General features: G+C 37.2%; 1 protein-coding gene across 1 annotated transcript; it reads left to right on the top strand.

The window, feature by feature from the left end:
- Positions 1 to 655: 655 nt before the first annotated feature.
- Positions 656 to 4,271, top strand: LOC147608276 (uncharacterized). The gene is made up of 3 exons (XM_086789057.1): positions 656 to 698; positions 3,556 to 3,639; positions 3,824 to 4,271. Exons 1-3 carry the CDS (start codon positions 656 to 658, stop codon positions 4,066 to 4,068), a joined length of 372 nt encoding a protein of 123 aa, XP_086645183.1. The 3' UTR covers positions 4,069 to 4,271.
- Positions 4,272 to 25,661: the final 21,390 nt, after the last annotated feature.

The following is a 25,661-nucleotide window of genomic DNA, read 5'->3' as shown; positions in this document are numbered from 1 at the left end:
GAATGAATCGTCCACCCTCGAGAGACAGACATGGCTCTCTAGACTGGCAGATGGTCTGGGTCTAATGGATCTCACTTTGGCCTATTTTCGATCTAGGCTCTAGAGACGGTGTGGGCTCTCTTTCTTTTTGGTGTTCCATACCTCTCATCCTGGGATGTGGCTCTTCGAACTGTGTGCTACCGAGGATAAAGTTGTAGAGCCTTGACGCAAGGCTTCGTTGTGAATGTGTGGGAGAGGTTGCTCCTAGACAGGTGGTCTGTCCATACACTGAGCTTCAAGTTATCTTGTTTCAAGTTCAAGAGTTTCCCGTCCCATGTTGCGATGGTCTTTTCTCTCATTGGTGCTATCAAAGACGAGCACCATTTGGCTCCACGTTGTATTTACCGATGGGTATGACCTTATGATGAGTGAGCAAGGGAGCTTCAGGAGAGTTTATATTGTCAAAAAAAGGGATTGTTTCACACCAATTTACCTGAACATAGGTGCATGAATGTTTGGAATTACTGTGTAGAACCTCCTTGTGAACAATCCTTTTTTTTGGAAATAGTACAATCATATGCTTTAGGATGGTATGGGTGTACGCGTCAGGAGGGAATGGGCATACACCTCATAGAAAGAAGATGACACACGCATACGCTTCCTAGAGGACACGGGCATGGCGTTAGGAAGGAACATGCATGCGCTTTTGAATGAAGAAGGTACAAGTGTGGCAATTAGATGGTACGGACATGATGGTACGGACATGGCATGGTTGCCACCCACCACGAGCGTATGCTATAGAAAGGAGAAATGGTACGGGCGTGGCACAAATGGCACGGATGTACGCTTGCTATAGCCGGGGAAAAGTAGAATGACACAGGGGCATGGAAAAACTGACACGGGTGTGGCAAGTTAAAGGGACGTTGGAACGCGCATACGCTTCTGGGAAGGAACAGTGGTGTGATTCAAATGGAATAGGCGTACGCTGTGAATGGTACGGGCGTTCACTTCTAGTTTTTAGATATTTTTTAGAGAATTTAATTCTGCAGGTCTGACTACCACCTACAAATATTCTCTGATAGTGTAGTTGTACCCCTTGGTTAAATGTAATTTATGCCTACTTAATGCAAATATTCTCTTTTTAATGCTTGCTGCCAAATTAATGGGGGAGCTAAAGATTTTATAAGATCTGCATTCACTACTATGAAAGGAACGGGCCTTCGCTTCTCTGAGATTAATCCAGAATGGGATTTTGCCTACTTTCGTCCTCTGATTTTTACAAATTCAGGTATCTTCCCAATATTTTTTTGGATTTTGGTTTGGATAGGGAGCTAGAGATAATGTCTAGCTACCTATCGATACCTAGAATGCGTAAAGAAACCTAACAAACTAAGATTAATTTGATAATTAAACTATGGTGCAAACTTAACAAAAAATGAACAAAAATAAAAAATTGTATGAATGTCAAGAGAAAAGATTGAACACTTGCTTGTGTCTCCCAGAAGACCTCAATGCTCCAATGCTCTGGTTGACCTCCATAGCTCCATTGAACACAATCAAACAAACAAACAACAAACTCAAACAACAAGCAATCAACTGGTGGATTTGCACTCCAACCGGGCCAAATGAGGACTCTAGCAAATGAAATATGTGGACCCTAAGCTAAGTGCTTTCCCCGGCGCGGCAACAATGCTAAATATGTTAAGCTAAACATACACTCTACACACAAGAGAGGGAAAGAAGAAGAGAAACAACCATGCAAGGGTCGAGCTAGAGATGTGCACTTAGCCAACCCTAATGAGGGTTAACTCCCCTTTGTGAGGCTGCTAGGGACTCACTCCACGACCACTTGTGTCACCCAAGTGGATATTCAAGAGCTAGGTTAAGAGAAAAGAGGGACATAGATATCGAAAGCTCAACCTTCACTCGATTCCACATGCATGCAAGAGGGATCTTGGTAGAGAGACAAGAGAGGGGAGAGGAGAGGAGAGGAGAAGCTAGATCCATGCTGACCTCCCTTTGCTTCACGAGGGCATGGCCAAAGGCCAGGGATTTAATATTCACGTGATCACAAGTTTTTTTGTGATAATAACACATGTGAATAAGTTATTCACATGTTCTCATGTTACCGTTTGTGTTATTAACATATGTTATTAACATGTTCACATGTTCTCGTTTACGTCAGTGAAATCCCTGCCAAAGGCCTCAAATTTTCCCTTGTATATGGGATGTTTCCCCTTCCATGCCTGAGCTATGTGGCAGTCCCTCTACGTGCATAATTTGTGAGCCCTAATATGTGATGTTTGATCTTTTGGAGTGCCTAGTTCAAGAAGCTACCTTGAGGACCTTTCGATGCCTATCTTAAAAAAAACTTTTTTTTTGGCATTTGTAACAGAGATTTAGGGGTGTTGTGTGGGGATCTTAATGAGATGACTTAAGCCTCTTTATTATAGGATCGCGCGCAAGGGGGCGGGGGTTTTTGGGTTCACACTAAGATATCAAGTGTTAGCTACTACCAATGTGTATTTGACTTACATAAGAGGTGGTAAATAATTTTCTTTGAATGATGTATAAAATTATATATATATATATATATATATATATATATATATATATACATGCATACATGTGTGTGTGTGTGTTTGTGTGTGTGTACACATATATACATTTATATGTATATAATCATCTATATGGAACTATTTTTTTATACACTCCACATGCAACTGATATGGGGGCTTTCTTACAAATTAGGCTTCCTCGGGTAAGAAGGGAAGCAAGGGGGTGTAATCATTGCACATGGAATATTCACTAATTAAACTAAATGTTGTGTAATTTTTTTTGTGTAAGACTAATAATAATAGACAAGCTTGAAAAAGAATAGCTTGCCTTGAATATGTAATGGCTTGAAAAGCCCAAGCAAGAGTGCATGCTCCCATGTGCCCTCTCTCTCTCTCTCTCTCTCTCTCTTGTGTGTCGTGTGTGTGTACGTGCACACACACACACACACACACACACACACTCTTATGAATGTGACCCTTGTGCGCACATATGCACAAACTAGGTGTGCACACACATCCATATATGTGTGCAGGGTGGCAAAAATAAGAAAGAGACATGTGTAAATATACATAACATCTATTGATAGGATTGGTTTAAAACTAGAAAAGGTTGGGTTTGCTTGATTCTTGAGCTGGCTGGAAATGTAAAAAATTCCACCTCTAAATTGATGGAAGTAGGAAAATATGTTGATGAAAATAGGCAAAATGGGGAAGCAGCAAAAAATCTAGATGTAAAAAAAAAAGGTTCCGATTGGGCGAAAATATGAAGAAATAAAAAAACCCTCGACGAGAAGGATTCATGTAAGGTTTTAGTAGAAACACGTGTCCCTTGGACAGGGTCATGTTATCTCGCGTAAATTATAAAACAACGAGGCGACGCGCCAACCCCTTCCACGCTTGCAAATCCTGCAAAGCCCTACACCGGCCGGCCAGCCAGCCAGCCCACATCGCACTCCTCCCAAGACCTACTGCAATCTCTACACTATATAAAACCTTCTATATTGTGCCTCTGCTGCAGCAAGTCTCCACAGCTTTCCAAGCATACAGCACAGTTTCACAACTGATTCCTCAGACCGCTCGCTCCTTAATCGTCTTGCAGAGTGTGAGATCGTCTTGCCTCTGATATTCTCTCTCTTTTTGAGAGAGAGAGAGAGAGAGAGAGTCTCATTCTTTGTGTGTGTGTGTGTGTGTGTGTGTGTGTGTGTGTGTGTGTAGAGAGAGAGAGAGATTGCCTGCTCTGGCTCCTACTCATTCTCTTGTTTTGTGGGCGGTTTTGCATTTTACAGCACTTCGTCTCTTCAAGAAGACAATGGCTTTTCTTCAGTTGAAGGGATCGGTTACCGCCATGGCCTCGTGCATTGCCCTCCTTGTGGTGGTGTTTGGTATCCTGAGCCGTGAAAGCGTGATGGCTCAGAGTGGATCATCACCTGCGCCATCCCCAGCATCTTCGGGCGCAGCTCATTCTATGGCTCCAATGGGCTTCGCTGCAGCAATGGCCTTTCTCTCGCTTCTCGTTGCTGCCATTTGTTGAGCTAAACCAGTTCTATATATGGATATGTCCATAGGGACTCGATACATTTGCTAGCTATGACTATCATCTTGGCACAAAATCAGCACATTTATTTACAAAGGAGTTCTTGCACGCTTTGAAGTAAGAGTTTTGAAGCTAAATAACAACTTATTTCATAAGATTACTCTCTTTTGTTTTAAACATTTTAAAGTCACTTTATAACATCTCAATGCCCTAAATCCTTGTTACTATATTTAATATAAAGTTTGAATAGATCTCTACTTGATAGATAAGGTGATATAGTTAGCAAATGTGTTTCTAGATTTTATGATGTTGTGTCCTCTTCACTAATAAAATATGGAACATAAGTTACAAAATAGAATTTTGATGATTTCTGCTCTCCTTTATCCATGTGGTCATCATGTCACATTTAAATGTTTCATGGTTAATCATTAATAATTTCAGTACACTTTAAACCGTTCTAGTCACTAAAACGCTTATTTTGAAATGCCACTAGTAAATTTCTATGGAGGCCATTATGATTCCAATCATTGATTCAATTTCTAAAAAATGAATTATTCTATGATCATCTCTCTTTTTCCAGGCTCATGGCTTGATTCAATTCCAAAATTTGGAAACACATTATCAATCAAAGTGTTCAAAGGAATTGAAAATTGCACTTTTGTCAAGGTCACAATTCAATATTTGTTTCGAATTCTTTAACAATACACTTTTAGAAAATATGTATTCAAATTTGTAGAGTTTATACATGTTCCTTTATCACTTCTGGCATGTATGTCTTGAGCCATCTAGAAAGAAATAAGAAAATATAATACTCTCTTTAGTTCTCTTGTTTACACAAAATGTAAGAACATATAGAAAATTTTTAATACAAAATAAGGCATAACTTAGTCATGAAAGCCTAGGATCTTATACCTTAGGGAAGATTTATATAGTTTGATGTATTTTTAAAGACATGTATAACTACCCATTTTGTTATCCCTTATTCCTTCCTCCCAAGTAGTGTTAAGGTTATGACTTTATGACGTCTCTTTTTACCAACTGGAGTGAAGTGAGCTAACCACTTGAGCAAGCGCCCATGAATGCATTAAGCCTAATTTTTGAGGTTATTAGGGATATGATAAAATGGGATATTTTTTATACCCTACGCTATCTTTTCACCCACCCACCCAAGACCATTTAATATGCACAAAATCTAAGGTGCCATCTTTTAGTTGGCTGAAAAAAGTAGAGATAACTTAGCTATGCAATGTAGTTATAGGGGGAGTTGCAATGTGAACTCATGAGTTGGCCCTTTGAGTGTTCCACCTTGGAGATGTCTTTCTTCAAAAAGTAAAAATCCTTGCCTCACTTCAACAAACATAATTATATATTTAGTCTTAAAATTTAACAAAAACTTTCAAAATTAGAAATTTCTATTTTCTGGAGGTGTCTTAAAATGGTCCTTTTATCCTAATGCTGTTAACAAGAAACTCATTTTTATTGAAATTATTTCGTATTATGAGAATGTATTTTAAACCTTCTTCTCAATAGTATTCTACCCTCTTAGATAATTCGGGGATGCTTGGATTGCCTTTGCATCACACCAAATTATGTTAATATCGTGGTGATGCCATGTTACAAATATTAATACATTTGGTGTACATTGATGTATACTTGTGGCTTCCTATGTTGGTTGCAGTTAGTTTGTATGGTAGGGTGATTTCTGGAGCACTTAAACCTGATGAACATGTGTGTGGTGATGGTTTGTATGCCTATGGAATATATGTTGGATTGTCTTTGTATCATGCCAAACAATGTTAATATCATGGATAATGCCATTAAAAATATTAATACATTACTTGTGGCTTCCTATATTTGTTGCAATTGGTTTATATGGCAGGGTGATTCATGGAGTACTTAAACTTAATGAGAACATGTGTGTGGTGATGGTTTGTATGCATATGGAATATACGTTGATTTTACTAAATTATTTGTTGGATATTTTATAAGTGAGGAGGACTTAGAAAATTAAGATGGAAGTACACAAATTATTATTTTGGAAGGCATTCATAATTTTGGATAAGCTTTGTATGTATGTTCAACCTTGTGCACATCGATTTATTTATTTCTACAAGCTTACACTTGAAGTATAGACTTGTGAATATTTATTTTATAAACCTTAAAAGCTTTCTCCTAGCCCCAAGTAATTTGATATTTAAGAGCTCTCTATTCTAGGTAAAGAGAGAGCACCACACAAGAGAAAGCAATGACATGATATAGCCTATTTTTGGAGGCTATGGCCTATTATTGGCAATGAAATGCTTAAAATACTCATGTGTGGAGAATAGGCCACACACATGGGGGGGGGGAGGGCAGGGAGATTGCACCCAATGTTTGTGTCATGCAAGAGCTAATATTTTCATGTGTTATTTTTAAAGCTTGGTTTATGTTGAATTTGTTGTAATAGCTTAAGTTGAATGGTTAAATAATTGTTTTGCTCGAGAAATTATTTCCACAAATTCCTCAATGGGGATCCTTGTGTCACTGGTATCAGAGCAAGGGCTAGGCCAATTTGTGGAAGAGATTGAAAAGGATTGAAAAAAACATCAGCTTTGGGGACCAGAATTGGAGTTTTCAAGCAATGAGCAAAGTGCAAAAATTAATTTTGACCATATTTTGATACGCTTAAGCTTATGTACCTGCATAGACTTCGTCGAAATTACTGTGTGATGCAAGACTCAATTTTGACCTTTGATTATTATTATTTATTTGGATTCAACATGCATTCAAGCCATCTCAAGAGTATTGAGCTAGGATAATTTGTGTGATTTTTTTCTTAACATCTTTATCTTTAAATATTTTTTTTGTTTCAGGGTGCAACTGATATTACATGCCACCATTTTGATCTCAGAGAATTTAGTTGGAAAATTACGTGTTACAAGAAATATCATAAATATATTGTTATTTCCACACTAGTAGCTAGGGGGGGAAGTCAGTAATAGATTAATACTACCTAATGTTTTTTTTAAGATTACTTGCTCACATTGTTGTGCAATAGTGTATTAAGGTATCATGAACATCTATCCCAATTTTGTTGAGTCTATAGCAACAAAGAATCCACTTTTATCTCTTCTTACTATGTGTTAGGACCATTTAGACCACTGTGAACCACTACACAACATCAATAATTAACGAGTCAAATTATCTAAATTCTAATTTTTATGATACCTTGTGTATAGTTCGATTGTATAGCTTTACAATAATTAAGATAAGATACAATAAGATTTGTATCACTATCACTTGCTTACCTCTCTTGGAGAAAGCATTATGGCAAAAATGGCTCAATATGAACCAAGGTTGAATTAGGTGGGGAATATACTTGACTCTATTGCAGAAATGGCTCAATATGTGCCAAGGTTGAGTTAGGTGGGGATTATGTGAAGGGCCAATAGGAAGATGCTATTTGCACACAAATGTGACATTGGTGGACCCTTCTACTTTTTCAGTAGCCCTACATTAATACCCCTAAAAAGTTATCCCACTTTTAGTGTGGTTCCTATTAAAAAACATGGTCTAGGCTCATATATGGTACCTACCAAGGTTAAATTAGGTGGGGATTATGTTAAGGGCCAATAGGATGATTCTATTTGCACACAAATATAACATTGGTGGTCCCTTCCAATTTTCGAGTTACCCTAGATTAATACCCTCTCTCTTCCCCCCTCTCTCCCATATCTTGGTAAACCTCTCTCTCTCTCTCTCTCTCTCTCTCTCTCTCTCTCTCTCTCTCTCTGTAAGCCCTTGGAGATTACAATCTTTAACTATTTCTCCTTATGTTCATCCTCACCCTTTGTTCATTAGAGCTATACCTTAATGGCAAGCATAAGCTCTAGAAGTACCCCTAATGCCATAACTTCATGCATTCTACATAATGTAAGATAAGAGGGTGTTGTGTGGAAGCCTATGAACTTTAAGCTTCATGATTGGGATTCTACCTTTCCAATGCTTTATCTAATTCCTTTTGCTATTTGTCTTTACTTTGAAAAAACCTTGGCTATTGGGGTACATTAATACCCATTTAAACATGTTATATGTGTCCTTACTATCCATGTTTCCTCATCATATCTTCTATTTTGAACTTGAATACTATGTATAAAACTTATAAGCTTTTGTCTTTTTGGCATTTGCATGTACAAAAGGAAGATGGTTTAGACGTTGTTTCCCATCTAAAACAAATATTCATATAATAGATATTACACTAAAAATAAGACCAAGAATAAAAAAATATGTAGAATGTAAAATGTGTTACCGTATAGCTCTTCAATGAAGATGTTGAAAGATAAAGCAAATCCTTTAACCTGTAGCAAATAACCACATAAAGACAAACATCAAGGAAAATTGCCAAAAAAGAAGAACAATGGTAGACCCAAAAAAGACATAAAGACTGCTTTTTACCTGCTCCATAAAAATTCTACAAACGTCACGAAAGATTAACCTCCAACTCTAAAGTCTAAACTTAATTAAAAACCCGAAGAGTCATAGTTACCTACTACTCCGAAAAACTTTACTTTTGAGCACTGAAAATTCTATAAACATCATGGAAGATTAACCTCCAAATCTAAAGTCTAGACTTAGGGGGAATGGAAAAATATGAAATGTGGAAAGGGGGGGAAACGAAAAGTAGGAAGGTAAAAATTTTTGAATTATGATCAAGTACAAGGTACATCTACCACTACTAAATATTTTATTGTAAACCTCTCAATATTTTATTTGAGAAACTTTACCTTGTCAGAGTTGGTGGCAGAAGATTTAAAAATATCCATGTTTAAGGGACCTTTTCTTAAATGGGGTGTGTTTTTCTATCGAAAAAACTTTGGCAAAACCTGTCTCGCAATAACCATGGCATCTAAGATGGAGGATGATTATGCATTTTTAACTAGGATATCCAAAGGTGGATTTAGCTTCCAAAGGAATGGATGGAGAAGAGGTGTCTCATCCATGGAAACAGAAAATCAAAGAAGTTGAGCAAAAACTTGGTGATATTCTTCCAAGTTCGTCCCTCCTTGAGTTACTTGTAAAAATTTATTCTTTTTGTCTTCTTGAAATCCTTAAGGATAAAATATTTGGTGGAATATTCCTTTTCATGGCATCCCAAGATAACTGATCTTGGTTGGAGTGGTTGGGCCAAAATTAGTTCTTCTAACTAGTTTGGTGAGGGCATATTTACTTCTTTGATCGTCAAAATACTTGTCCATGCAGTATGCTTGGAAAGCTATGGAGACTTGCGCAGTATAGAAGGTTCTATATAGTGTAGAGATTGCAGTGGGTCTTGGGAGGAGTGCGATGTGGGCTGCCCGCCCGCCCGCCCGCCCGCCCGCTGTGGGGCTTTGCAGGATTTGCAAGCGTGGGAGGGGTTGGCGCGTCGTCTCGTTGTTTTATAATTACGCGACGCGTATTGTTACTAGGTGAAGATAGTTTTTTGATTTCTTCATATTTTCTTCACAAAGATCTATTCGTTTTTCTCACTTTAGGTGGGAAGGCACAAGAGCATCAAGTCAATTTTACTCGGGTTAAAAATGTGTTTGTGCCAAGCTTTGCTCGTGGTAGTGACAAGTGGAGCCCAGTAGCACATCTCTATAACATTGAGCAACAAGAGAATGAGTCGATGAGAGATGATGTCTCTCATCTTTAACATTTAAACTCTTAGTGTAAGCTTTGAGAGAGGCTCACCAATGAACAATTTATTCTGGTGCTTCCAGAAGAGAGTACAAGACCCTAGAATGCATGACCATACGATGACTATCTACTTTTGTCAAAACCAACCACATTGGATTCTTTTCAAATTTTGTGCATTGTTAGAATTACCCCATCCTAAACCAAACATACCCCATCCTAAACCAAACAAGAGTCCATCTTTGGCTATGCCATCCCAAGTGTCAAACCAACATGACTCAGACATTAGGGAAAGGCAGGTAAAAACTATGATTATCGATGAATTGACCTTGTTTATCCTTGAGAAGAAGGTCAAGGTAAAGGAGGTAAGGGAACCTAGTCTGGTGTTCAATATGTAGACAAAACCATACAAGCACGCAATGCCTACATCTATGACCCAAACCATTTTCATTTTATGCACATTGTAAATGCTTGGAGAACCATGAGACATCTACGTGTAGATATGGTGCTAGCATAAATACCAGTAACTAGACCAACCCTTTCTTCTACTGCCACCAACTCCCTATAATGGCAATATTGGACCCTAATGCATACTATGATAAAGTTATACATAGGGAATTTACAAGGTATCAAACATGCCCTTACAACCACCTATCCTGCCACCATAACCACCTTCACCAAATATAACCATGATCAATTAAGTTTTTAGTCGAAGAGCCACTTTGAAGAAAGTGAATATCCTCAATTAAGTTTTTAGTCGAAGAGCCACTTTGAAGAAAGTGAATATCCTCGTGAGTTTGAACTAAACCATGACTATTAGGAGTCACATGATATTATGTCCGATGTCTGCATTATTATGCAAGGAGTGATGCCAGTGCCCATGTTTTAAACCTCTATCCAAAGCCACTCGGAGGGCCTCATTACAAATATTAACATTGTCAAGGAACTCATCGAGTAACAGAGTGCCCTCACAAAATGGTTTCTCTTGCTTAGCAATAAGTAGCATTAATAGCTCTAGTGTCATTAACACCTATACAAAGTGTGGACATTCAAAAGACTATCCATACAAGTCAACAAGTAGAAGCAAAAACTTCCACCAATCCTGTAACAATATGCCTTTGCTTGTGATGCATATACAACCAAAATGTATTGTAGCCCCACTAAACATGCTTAGGCCCACCAATTGAACAAAGATAAGGTGGATATCATTAATCATTAGCTTCTGTCTTTAAAAAAGGTAAGAGAAGGTGACCAAATGAGGGTAGGCAAGGGTGATTCAATGGTTTGTATTATCCAGGATGGTCCACATAAGGGAACCATAGATAGTAGGCACTGGTAGGTCAATGGTGTGACAAAAGGGTAGGCAAGGGTGAGTCAATGGTTCTTATCCAACATGGGTCAACAAGAGAACCACATAAACATGGTCAACAAAGTGCCTTGATGCAAAAATCTCCCTAAAAATTGGCCTTGGAAAGTGAGTGACCCCAAAGGCCATGGGACAATATCCCAATGCTGAAAAAAGAGATCAGGAAACTAAAAGAAAAAAAGGGTTTAATTTGACAAGCCTAAGGGAACTTTGAGCAAAAGCTAAGGAGCAGTAAATCATTTGACACTATGTATCCCCAAGAGGAGATAAGGCGAAACAGAGGAATGGATATCCCATAGCCAATTCAAGAACAAGAGGAGGAGCATGAACTTAGATCCATGGAAGGTTCAAGAGATGACCTCATGAATAGAATGTTTGAGACAAGGGATGAGGTGTATACTCCTAGATCAAAAAATGGGATTGAACACTTGGTTAGGAAAAGTGAGGTAGTATACAAACCATGGGATGCAGCCATCTTGACATCATTCTTGTCGCATCATAGATGAAAATGCATATTGGACCTTGTAATACCCCTACCTTATCATTCTATTTTAAATAGTCAATTCAGTAGAAATCAATTCAAAGGGGGGTAGAGTATCTTACTCGGGCCCTCTCCTATAATTATCTCCAAGATTGGCTATCCCAGGGGCTCCTTGAGGCTCAAATGGAAAAACTCCTCTCAAGAGAAATGTAGAGGATTTCTTCAAGGAATTCTAAATCTTAATGTTAACACTTTCTAACTTGAATACATTACCCATGTTTTTCTTTTTTCTACTCGTTCTCATATCCATTGATTAAGCCAATCCCTGTTCGATCACCCTATGGTACAGCCACCCACCCAACCACTCAATCTATGGATCTAGTGTTTCATTTAAGGTTATTGGGTTGTGCTCTTGGGTATAATGGAATTCACCTGCATGCCCCCTAGTTGGCAGGAGTTATGATGGACTCATGCATTCGATAATATAGGCATACCATTTCTCAAAAATGAAAACACTTCCTTTAAAAACAACACTTTTTAATCTTAACACTAGTTCTGTAATTGGACACTAAAGTGTCTTGAGGACACTAAAGTGTCTTGAGGACACTAAAGTGTCCTGAAAGTCAGCATTTTTCTTGAATTTTTGTGGGCAATCTATTAAGAGTTTTGAAATGCTTAACATCCACAGAGGTTCCTCAAGACCCAAAAAAAATTGAGATTTTTTAAATTGCACTTTTCTTAGCTTTTGCAAGGCAATATTTTAATTTTCTTAGACGCATGCTGATAAAACGCATGATTTTTGCTGTTTTCAAAATAGTAGTAATTTGTACATAACTTTTAGAAGGGACATAGTTTGATCATGAAACTTGGCTTGATGGAAAGCCCATGATGTAAACTAAATCTTGGAATCATCAAACGATAATTATTGGATAAATTTTTGACTCGCTAATATTGAAATGATGTTTTTTATACAGGTGGAGCATGAATTTTTCTCCTTCCATATGCAAGCTAATAATGTAAAACTTGAGGTGCACCCACATGTTATATAGGGTAAATACTACTTTGTTTTGAATTTTCCAAAACTTTAGAGCCACTTTTTGGGCCTCTTCTCATACATGGCCTTTTGCGCAACCTGTTTTTAATACGTAAAATGTCTAATTATGAGCCTAATTTTGATTTTCATCAAAGAGGAAAGCTGTGTAAATGCATTATTTGTTGTAACTATAGGTGTAGACTACTTGTGCAAGCATAGTTATGATTAGTTTTTGAAAAAAGATGATCAAATTTTGTATTTTTGTTTTTTACAATTTTTTTAGAACTAGGCGATAAGAACCTACTTAAGTGGAGGCTAAGTTAGTGTCATACACATCAAATTATGGCTTATTTATCTCATCTCAAGCATGAAAACCAATAATCAACATTCTCATTGATAGGGCTACAATTTTTTTTAGTGGCGTGATTGAGTTTTGATAATACACGTTACTTTTGCTGATTTTATACAACTTTTTGGGAAAAAATTCTAGGAAAGGAAAATGATTTTTTTGGTGAACTTCTACCTCCTTGGACTGATGTATGCTATCAAAATATCTTGGGAAAAATGCTATTGATATCATTGGATTTTTTTTTGAGAGAATGATGCTTGCATATTTGGAAAAATCCTTAAAAATCCTTAAAAATGTTCATTTTCAAGACATATGCTACTTTGTTGCTTATGTACTTCCAAATAAAAAGGCATTTTATATGTTTAGCATTTTTTACATAAGCATAGGGTTATGTTCTACATGCCCAATGAAGCATTTTGGTTTTTAAAGCCTACATTAGGAGTTTGATTTTTTTTCGCAACCCCCAAAAAAGGACACTCAAGTGTCCTGTTTTGGTACCAAACTAGTGTTAAATGTGTTCCACATCATCATATCATCACCATCCATGTTAGCATCTTCTTATGCACAAAAGTATCCTCTTCACCAGTTCCTCTTGACTAGTTCCTCTTAGGTCCCATAGCTCCCAATATACCCCTTATCCAATCAATTACTTCAGACCTCAAAATCATGGCCAGTGTTGTTGGCCTCTTAGGTAGATTCACCTCAAAACAATTCTTAAATCAGTATTGTTGTTGGCCTATCGGAGTAGATTCACCTCAAAACAATAAATTAGTATTGCAATCCATAAATACTCATTAAATTGGTTCATTTTTAATTCATCACAACATACATCTAACAAGAAAAACTTCAAAGAAATAATCCATTGTAGCCTAAGAATTATGTCACTCAGGAATTACCCATGTGAGTAAATATTATCATAGCTTGGGAATGATACTTCTGGTTTCTCAGGAATTACCCATATGAGTAAATATTCTCATAGCTTGGGAATGATACTTCTAGGTCACTCGGGAATTATACTTCTAGGTCACTTGGGAAACTCGAGAATTACCCATCCTAGCTAAATATTCTCATAGCTTGGAAACAACGTCTTGGTTACTTGGGAATTACCCATCTGAGTTCACAATAACACAAATTTTTATACACCGTGACATCACCGTTCATATAGCTCTTCTTTTATCACTTGCATCAACCTATCTATAACAATCATAATGTGACATTATGGAAAAAGAATGGCACATAGAGGAGTCATAGAGTTAATCTTGTCCTTAAAGATGAGTTAAAGACGAGTTAATCTTGTCCTTAAAGACGAGTTAATTGTCATTTTTCATTTTTAGCTCTTAATTTCTCAAGTTGAGATCCTCCCTAGTGTAACACATAAGACATGGGTCCACACAGACCATAATGCTTTCTAGGTTATTGCATAATTTAATCATGGGAAGATAATCATTTTTTATTAGATCAACATCTCTACTTCATTTTCTAGACAAATGTCGTTTTTAATGATTTTTCTCATATTCTACAATCATGCCAAGTAAACCATACTTAGAAACATCATCCCGATCAATCCTTTTAAGAACTTTCATGACGGCATAATCACATCACTTTTCCTTGTCTCAGGTTGAAACCTTCAAGGACTTTGTTCAACAAAATAACCACATTCCTTTTTCTAGGAATACTCAGGAGTCTCCTTTATCTGGATCATTCGACATCATTTTCTCATATCCATCTTTCCTTAGGATAGGTCCAAGATCAGAGATTAGGGATCTATTTTAGAAACTAGTTCTAATAGTTTTCTTGTATCAATCTTTCTTTTTCACCTCAGGTCTCCTTAAACAATTTCTCAATTGACTGGGTTAAATACTTTAGAATCTCCATTGTTTAAACAATGGAGAGTTGATTGGTTTAAATACTTTAGACTCTCCATTGCTTCTTTCAAAATTTATGACCCTAGGTAAGAAGTCATGTTGGTTGATCATACACTTGTTGAAAAAATACACCAAAATATCATATTGTGACATTGAGGATAATGGCATATGGTCCAAAGAACATCTATTAAGACTATGGTTAAATGGCATCCAAAGAACAATATTCTAAGCGACTAGCTCTAGTGGAGGAGGATCTCCCTTGCACTCAAATCTAGGCTTTTGGGTGCTGTCTTCAAGACTTTATTAGGGTTTTGCTTAGGGGTTGATTACACCCTCATGCCTTGTACTCTAGCCTATATAAGAGTCTCTAAGAACTAATGCATGGGTACAACAGCTCCATTATCCCACTTCTTGTGTCATTATGCTGCCTATTTAGTTTATCACATGATTAGCATTAATCTCTCTCTCATCTTGTTTGTTCAATGTTAATACAATGAGCACCATCTAGGTTACTCATGCCACCATAATTCCAACATGGTATCACATCTAGGTTACCCTCCTAATCTTGGATTAGATTCTACTAATCATCTTTTATTAAATAGGATTATTAATTAATCCATTTCCATGGCTACCTCCTTTTTTAGTTATCTTCTCCACAGCCACTTGCTAGTGGAGTGACGATTTCTCACTTACTCTCGACCAAATCCCATGGCTCTTCTTCAGGTCTCTTTAGAGGCAAAGAGGCGAGTAGCATCCATGGGAGAGCTCGAATAGTCACCGCCTTATTTTTTGGGGGAAAACTCAAAATCGTCTTCATCCGGGAAACATTGTCTAATTCGCCTCACCTCTAGGGATTTACGGCTCTGCTGCAAATTCAGTGTTGAGCTCCATTATTTGACTGGTCGACTGGAGAAGTCAGACCAGCTTTGTGCACCTCTCAGAAAGCTCTATTACCTAAACAAAGATTAATCTCTGAATTTTCTGGTTAATCCAGAGGTTTAAAGTTTAAAGTCGAGCCGGCTCTGTGCACAGCTTCATTACCTAAGTAGAGATTTTTATCTCTGTGTTTTATGGTTAATTAAAAGGTTTAAAGTTTCTGCTTCCATTGTTAAAGCATGTGGTTGAATCCCTTGGCCTAATTCTTTGAGGAAGCTCATCAATTTCATCATCCAATGTATTGCAGCTTGGCTGCCCCAAAACAGTGAGTTTTCTCACTAACCCTTATCATTGGAGGATCAACCCTAGATTAACATTGTTTAATCATGCCTTCATCATGTGAATCCTCTATCGTAAAACATCTGAAGCCCAAGAAGAAAGGCAAGAAGTTAAAAACAAAAAACTCAATAGATAAAAAACCATGGTACTATCATCATGCCCAAAGTCAAAGTTTTTCTTTGTTTTTGTCTTCTGACATGCATCTCTATGGTGATGGAGGATTTTAGTTTCTATCATTGCATCCAAAATTAGTGTGAGGTTTAGAAGTGTAAGGGTTTGAACACTACCTGTTGGCTTCCAAAGCCAAGAGGTAAGAACTACCCAAAATGATGGCTAGTTCAACTAAACTCTATAAATTTTAAGGGTAAAATTTTCATACATGGCAAACTAAGATTAAGTTTACTCTCATGAGAAAAGTGTTAACAATCTAGAAATAGGATTGATCATGGTGAAGGACATAGATTAAGCATAAGATTAAGGTGGATTAAACCATACTAAAAACTCCATGACTAGAGAGAGAGAGATTACACACTCAACACTATTCACTTGTATTGCATATCACAATGAACCATACAATGATATAGGCCTTCTAGCCTTATCCCACTTTACACATCATCATCGATGTGGCAACTCCTTTTCCACTCTTTTGGTCAACACTCACACACCATTCAATATTACATGTGGCATTCCTATCTTGCCACAATATCTTGCACCTCTAGGGTGCTTTCCCACATACACACATCACCACGATTACATCTCTCCCCCTCTTAATCGAGGTGTGCTACAACTCACACATCTCTCAACACCCCCTCTTAATCGAGGTGTTCTACAACTCACCCATCATCCATCACCCATATCAATGTAGCATTGCACAAACGCAATTGCTACCTCTCAACACTTCCCCTCAATGATACATTGGAGTGTCCATCAACCAAACATGTGTGCCCGTGTCCACCATCTTAGACACCTAGTCTATTTTGAGCCGACTTGCTCACAGTGGAACCACTGAGTCTGATTTGAACATGGAAGTTCGGGTGGGAACCAACCCATGCGCATGCACCTCACACGTGCATCGCTCTTGCACACATCACATAACAACCATTTCGAGCTTCTAGGTAAGCTCGGACATGGTTACACTCATACCATGGTACATCTTGTTTTGAGCTTTAAACTCGGGTACGATTACCCTCATAATCATGGGTGAAACAAATACATTCCTTTTTATGCATGTGCAAGGGCAGGGCAGGGCACCCATCAAATCCAATTGTGAGATCCCTGTCCCCACCATGCGACGGATTCGGGGTACTAGCAGCGGAAGTAGCACTTCATGCGCGGGCCAGGGACCCACACTCGGGGCCTCGCCCACAGATATCCGGACAAGAGACTAATCCGTCGGTTTGTCCAAAACCGAAATCCGAAAAACTTCCTTTACCCGGAAAGCATGGGCGATTCCACCAGGATAACTCTTTACTCTAACGTAGTCAAGATCATTACGGATCAACTCATCTGACTGCACCTTTAACGGTACTTGGTCAATTCAAGGAAGAAACTTGCACTTGGATCATTGGGATCAACGCTTTTTTCCCCATCAAGAGGCACAGCCGTTGATTCCTATCCATAGAACAATTTCTATCCGGGATTTACTTCATCTATCGTAATAATAGAAATTAAATCTCGATTTACGGATCCATCAGTCCAGCCTAACCCCATCCGATCCCATGGGTTAGCCAACCGCCCAACCACTGTAGTGATGGTATCCAATTTGGAATTTGGTTAGGTTTTGTCCCGGGTACCAAGGAAAAGAGTTCCAAGGTCCCCTAGCCGGAAGTTCATGCAAACATAAAACTAGCCACACCACTTACACACCCAATATGAAATTGCCTTTTTCTTAGCATCAGCTAACTTTAAAACAATCCTTTAATGAAACCATAGTACCACTGATCACAATCTTCCAATTCATCCGGTTGATTCATAATTTCCCATCATTCTTTCATCAGAGTATCTATGGCATCATTGGCAACTAGAACGCTCACCACCTGTCCACACAGGGGCCTTTTCAATAGTTCCTAGCCCATAATACTCGGCAAGATAATCACTTATAAAAATCAAGATGGACTCTCGTTGAAGATCAGCAAGATCAACCAACATATCCATATAAAGAGCCATGGACTCATCCATTGAAGACCAGCAAGGTCAGCAACCAGATCCATGCTCGGTTTCACAAAACAACTCTTACTCCTTGTTCCAATATCTTCCTCGACGCACGTGTGGGTATCCTAGGCGACCCAGAGCCCGAGCACCGTATGGTCAGCACCCTTCTAGGATCCTTCGCAGGTGACCTAGCGCTTCACTCGTAGGCCGCTTCCTTGGTCCCTCATCCACCGTACCGGAAGCTCACCATTTTAATCGAACCGAGGCTGGTCAAGACCTCGGTCGACCTTGCTACGCGAGACGTCCTCCATTGACTCTCCGTCAGCAGTTGCAACTTTATCAGTTAGGTCTCCACGACCTTAATCACAAGACGGTCAAAATGCTTTCCCAGCATTCTTTACATAAAACAGCCATTTACAAATAGCATTTACAAACAGTTTACAAATACAATTTCTATATTAACTCTCATTTTTCCACATTTCCCTCATTAATTCACATTACTTATTCCACATTCCATCTATATGTGTACTCATCCAATCACATCATTTTCCATCTCTTCACTTCAAATTCCTTCACATCACATATCATATATTCACATCCATATCCACATCCATACATCCACATCCACATCCACATTCACATCCATACATCCACATCCACATCCACATCCATACATCCATATCCACATCCACATCCATACATCCACATCCACATCCACATCCACATTCACATCCATACATCCACATCCACATCCACATTCACATCCATACATCCACATCTACATGCTTACCTCCATTTTCACATCCTCATTTATACATCCACATCCCATATCCACATTCATACATACACATCCACATCCACATTCACATCCATACATCCACATCTACATGCTTACCTCCATTTTCACATCCTCATTTATACATCCACATTCATACATACACATCCATACATCACATCCACATGCATACATCTACTATCACGTCCTCATTCATACATCCACATCCACATACATACATACATCCACATCCACATTTCCATTCACATCTATACATCCACATCTACATCCACATACATACATACATCCACATCCACATTCCACATTCACATCTATACATCCACATCTACATCCACATTCACATACATCCACATCCACCTTCCCATTCACATCTATACATCCACATCTACATCCACATACATACATACATCCACATCCACAGTCCACATTCACATCTATACAGCCACATCTACATCCACATTCACATTCATACATATACATCTACATGTATACATCCACATCACATTCATACAACCATATTACATCCATTCTCGTCCTAACACATCCCATATGCATCTTAACACATCCTAACTCATCTTAACACATTCTATCACATCTCATACACATCTTATCACATCTTTTTACATCTCATACACCTCTTATCACATCCTATCACTTTCCATACGCATCTTATCAATTCTTATCACATCTCATACACATCTTATCACATCTTTTTACATCTCATACACCTCTTATCACATCCTATCACTTTCCATACGCATCTTATCAAATCTTATCATATCTCATACACCTCTTATCACATCTTATCACAATTCATATCTTTTTTTTTAAAAAGAGAATTCTTATATTTGATATAAGATTTCTCTACACATTTATTTATGCATAAATTCCATTTAGGGAGACTAACACTTTCGAATTTAAAATCAATTATCTAAGTTATGCATAAAATCCATTTATGAGAAAAATCACACTTTTAGTATAAAAAGAATATCTTTTATGCATACCTATATGCATGAAATCCAATATGATAAAAGTAACACTCTTACAATAAAATAATCAACTTTTATGCATACCTCTATGCATGAAATTCAATTATGATAAAAGTCACACTTTTATAATAAAATAATCAACTTTTATGCATACCTCTCTGCATGAAATCCAATATGATAAAAGTAACACTTTTGATATAAAAAATTTTCCTTTATGCATACTTCTATGCATGAAAATTAAAAATGATAAAAGTAACACTTTTGATATAAAAATTTTCCTTTATGCATACTTCTATGCATGAAAATTAAAAATGATAAAAGTAACTCTTTTGATATAAAAAATTTTCCTTTATGCATACTTCTATGCATGAAAATTAAAAATGATAAAAGTAACACTTTTGATATAAAAATTTTTCCTTTATGCATACTTCTATGCATGAAAATTAAAAATGATAAAAGTAACACTTTTAATATAAAAATTTTTCCTTTATGCATACTTCTATGCATGAAAATTAAAAATGATAAAAGTAACACTTTTAATATAAAAAAAATTATCCTTTATGCATACTTCTATGCATGAAAATTAAAATTTGATAAAAGTAACACTTTTATGTTAAAATATTAATCTTTTATGCATACCTCTATGCATGAAATCCAAATATGATAAAAGTAACACTTTTATGTTAAAATAATAATATTTTATGCATAGCTCTATGCATGAAATCCAAATATGATAAAAGTAACACTTTTATGTTAAAATAATAATATTTTATGCATAGCTCTATGCATGAAAATCAATAATGCATAATATAAAACAATTAATCTAGGATGATAATTCCTAGAATATGGTAGGAAGTCCTCTTTTTATGCTTTGGATGAAATTATTTTATGCATAATTTTTATAAAACTTTTGCCATAGCTCCGCTGCTATGACTGATAAATCTCAATTTTTCTAAGGGATAAAGCTTATCATTAAGGAAATAATTAAAATGATCTCTAATTGGATCATTAATCCATAATGGATTGAATCATCAATATACTTAAACTAAAAGCATAGAAAAAAGCCATTAATTTGGCCTCAAGCATAGCTTAATCTTGGGTTAAGGAAAAGCTTTATGAAAAGCTTGATTTGGGTTGAGAATGGGTCATGAGTATGACCATTTCTTGAGTGAAAGAGAGAAATTACATAAAAACCATAATAAATTTATTAATAAATAGAAATTAACTTCAATAGCATTTATTAAATTATGTAACTCTTCACTACTATTCACCAATTAACTTCAATAGCATTAAAAAAACCATACCAATTAAGCTTCTCAAGCTTGAGAGGGGTTGAGAAGAGAGAAACATTGAGAAATTATAGAAAAGATCAATATTCACTAATTACCTTACAAATTGCTTGATTCTTTGTTCACGGTAGAGGCCCCCAACCAATCAATTGGTTAAGTATGTTGATGGAGCCACTAATGGAGATTGAAGAAAGAGGGAAGCTCCAAAAACTAGTGAATTATTAAATGAATTCACAGTTCTTGGCTTAGGTGGAGTAGAGTAACGATGCATAAACACTATATATTTTTCAACAAGGGGGAGGCTTCTATTTATAGGAAAAATTGAGCTCCTAACCAAACAAACTGATTCTAGAATTTTCCAAATCAGTTTGGTCAATTTTTGACCATTTTTAGGTCAGTTAAGCTAACTTTTTGGAACTAGACTTGAATTAGGAGAGAGGAGAGATGAAATATCTCAATTTTTATGAGTTTAATACTCATTCAAGCATGTGAAATATGCACCTCCTTTAAAGAACTCCCCTTCCTTACATAAGTGTCATAATGGAATCATTTTAATAGTGCTCATAGTTTTTTTTACTAATAAACCTTGTACATTTTCAACTCTTCATCTTATGTGAAATATGCACCTCCTTTAAAGAACTCCCCTTCCTTACATATGTGTCATAATGGAATCATTTTAATATTGCTCATAGTTTTTTTACTAATAAACGTTGTACATTTTCAACTCTTCATCTTATGTGAAATATGCACCTCCTTTAAAGAACTCCCCTTCCTTACATATGTGTCATAATGCAATCATTTTAATATTGCTCATAGTTTTTTTACTAATAAACCTTGTACATTTTCAACTCTTCATCTTATGTGAGCATTTACTCATTTTTGGATACCCAAAATATCTCATATTTTTAATATTGCTCATAGTTTTTTACTAATAAACCTTGTACATTTTCAACTCTTCATCTTATTATGTGAGCATTTACTCATTTTTTGGGTATCTTCTTTTACAGATTGGATTTATCTCCTCCCTACACATGGATTGATGCTATTGGCCCATAGGAACCTTAATTGGACCATAATCTAAAAATTTCTAAAAATCTAGACCCTTAGGCTAAGGTCCTTTATACTCATTTCTAATTAATTCCAATTGCACATTGGAAAGATCTTTTTGAATTTCTGTTTCAGGGGAACTTATTTTAATAAGATGAGATAATTTTCTATCCAACAATATTAAAATTTTGAATATTCTCTCTCTAGAATATTTTCTCTCTCTAGGTTAAAATAGTTAGAAACAAGTCTTTTATATTTCTGAAGAGGGATTGATTACAGGGGAAGATACTAGACATCAAAAGGGGGTTGGGGGAGGAATCTTACATTCTACCCCACTTAAAAAACGCGAGATGTCCTCATCTCGCAAACTGGGATAATTTCGCAAGATGCACGAATTATGAGACTTAGAGAAAAATTTAAATCAGGATTAACCACCAAGAAAAGTCTCAAAGAGAGCAAGATTCAAGATAAGAACAAGATTTAAACTTTATTCATTCTCGGAACTTATACAGTAAAGATAGAAGAACTCTTTACACTTCCATAAGCCCGTCCCCATCATATGGTCACAAAAGCAGTCCTCACAAGCTGCGCATGTATAAGGTAACTCATCTATGGGAATAATTCTGTTGGTTATTGATGCACCTATCTCAGTGGTATGAGGTGATCTAACAAAAGGACCTCTGAGAGGTAAGCCAAAAACGGGGTAAAGGCATATCTTCTCATGAGGAAGAAAACACGCCAGTAAGAAGACCCGCTCAGAAAACCCAAGATGTCTTGATCTCATGACGCAGTAGTATCGGGGACCCAAACCCAAAGCTTCAATAACCATGGCCAAGCGGACATTGTTACGAAAGTGCTGCTGTCCCCAGGGTGTTACCCTAGTTATGTTTTGATAGGTCCGCCATTTGGTCTGAGAGCTACAGAAGTTCCCAAGTGAGGGAAAAGTGAGCGCTCATACTGTTCTATAAAATCTTTCTTCACAGACTCGCTTGCGTCTTGAAGGTGAGAAATCATCATGGATAAAACTAATTCTTGTTGCCAAGCCATGAAGGAGATTAAGAAAGAAGGAGATTGATGGGAGTAAGATTACTGTGAGCGACAAGTAAAAGTTATGACTTATATAAAGGAAGGAGCTAGCGTAACTTAGAAGCCAACGGTATCTTGCCACTGAAGTTTTACCGTCTTTCCATGATTTGGGTTTGGCACATATTTCTATGAAATACATTAAGAACTTTGAGATGAGGAGATAAAAGAAGCTCGTAAGCTAAGTCACTTACTTTCTTTGAATTCAGATAAGGCTCACAATATCTGTGGGATAACTTCTTAAACTCCCCAATAGATAAAGAACTTCTTTTGGGCCGTACTCGAATGAAGACCAAAACCTTGGTATCCAAAACACCGATTCTCACTTCTGAACTCATTGTTCTAAATCCTTAAAACAGGTGGGACTCCTGAGAAGTATTCTAGGGAAAGGGTCTTTCTTTTTTTAAACAGAATCTTTCTTTTATTTTAGAGAGGGAATAATTATAAGATCAAAAAGGGAGATTCTTACTCCTGTATACCTCGAAGGTTGGGGAGGAATCTTACATTCTACCCCACTTAAAAAAGTGCGAGATGTCCTCATCTCGCAAGGTAGAGGATAACTCTTTTTCTTAAGATCCAATTTTATTCTGGGGTTCCTTATATTCTGGTCAACCCAACAGAATACTAGGATAAATATCCCTTAGAACTCATCAACAATTCATTCAGATCATATCATTCATATCTTTAACATGATAATGGTCCATTAGACCGAAAAATTTCCTTCTGAACATTCCTCCACGGGAATTTCAGTCAAGTAAGTTCTTAATTTGTCATCCCTTAACTTGATCTAACGGTCAAGTATTAATAGTAGCAATCTGACAGCACAATCCACTAATCTCATAGTGATTTGCTGAAATCATTATCATCATTCCAGTTATGAATATCATCACAGGGACTCGTCCCATTCATCCTCATTGAGGTTTCGCTCAGCTTATTATATTTCAACCAAATTTCAGGGATCATCATTTTTCAATCAGAATCCAAATCAATTCATCAATTCTCAAATAGAATTAAAAATCATATCAACCACATTCGAAATCATCCTCTAGATAGCAATAATGCTTATAATTTCAAGTCTTAGATTTACTCGCATATACTGTCAGTAAAGAGCTGCAGTATACTCTGGGTATATACGGGTAGTCACGGTCCTTGGAATTATAAGGTAAATACCATCATGTCTAGGCCTCAAGCAAGTCAGGGACTCTATATAATTGCGGTACTTCCATCTGAAGACCCAATTACCAAATTACGAATTTTAGTTTGAATATCAAATTGTATGACTTATATCACACAATTACAACCTTTTTGTGCTTCTTGATAATTTTTGACATATTTGGCTTCTCAGTTGATCTTTATTAACCAATTGGCTCTGATACCAACTGTGAGATCCCTGTCCCCACCATGCGACGGATTCGGGGTACTAGCAGCGGAAGTAGCACTTCATGCGCGGGCCCGGGACCCACACTCGTCGGGGCCTCGCCCACACGGATATCCGGACAAGAGACTAATCCGTCGGTTTGTCCAAAACCGAAACCGGAAAAACTTCCTTTACCCGGAAAGCATGGGCGATTCCACCAGGATAACTCTTTACTCTAACGTAGTCAAGATCATTACGGATCAACTGATCTGACTGCACCTTTAACGGTACTTGGTTAATTCAAGAAAGAAACTTGCACTTGGATCATTGGGATCAACGCTTTTTTTCCCATCAAGAGGCACAGCCGTTGATTCCTATCCATAGAACAATTTCTATCCGGGATTTACTTCATCTATCGTAATAATAGAAATTAAATCTCGATTTACGGATCCATCAGTCCAGCCTAACCCCATCCGATCCCATGGGTTAGCCAACCGCCCAACCACTGTAGTGATGGGATCCAATTTGGAATTTGGTTAGGTTTTGTCCCGGGTACCAAGGAAAAGAGTTCCAAGGTCCCCTAGCCGGAAGTTCATGCAAACATAAAACTAGCCACACCACTTACACACCCAATATGAAATTGCCTTTTTCTTAGCATCAGCTAACTTTAAAACAATCCTTTAATGAAACCATAGTACCACTGATCACAATCTTCCAATTCATCCGGTTGATTCATAATTTCCCATCATTCTTTCATCAGAGTATCTATGGCATCATTGGCAACTAGAACGCTCACCACCTGTCCACACAGGGGCCTTTTCAATAGTTCCTAGCCCATAATACTCGGCAAGATAATCACTTATAAAAATCAAGATGGACTCTCGTTGAAGATCAGCAAGATCAACCAACAGATCCAT

The sequence above is a fragment of the Cibotium barometz genome, chromosome 53 (assembly GCF_041138505.1).
Source record: "Cibotium barometz isolate CiBa-2024 chromosome 53, ASM4113850v1, whole genome shotgun sequence".
Taxonomy (NCBI): domain Eukaryota; kingdom Viridiplantae; phylum Streptophyta; class Polypodiopsida; order Cyatheales; family Cibotiaceae; genus Cibotium; species Cibotium barometz.
Note: the sequence above shows the minus strand (reverse complement) of the source record. Positions and strands in the feature narration are given on the sequence as shown.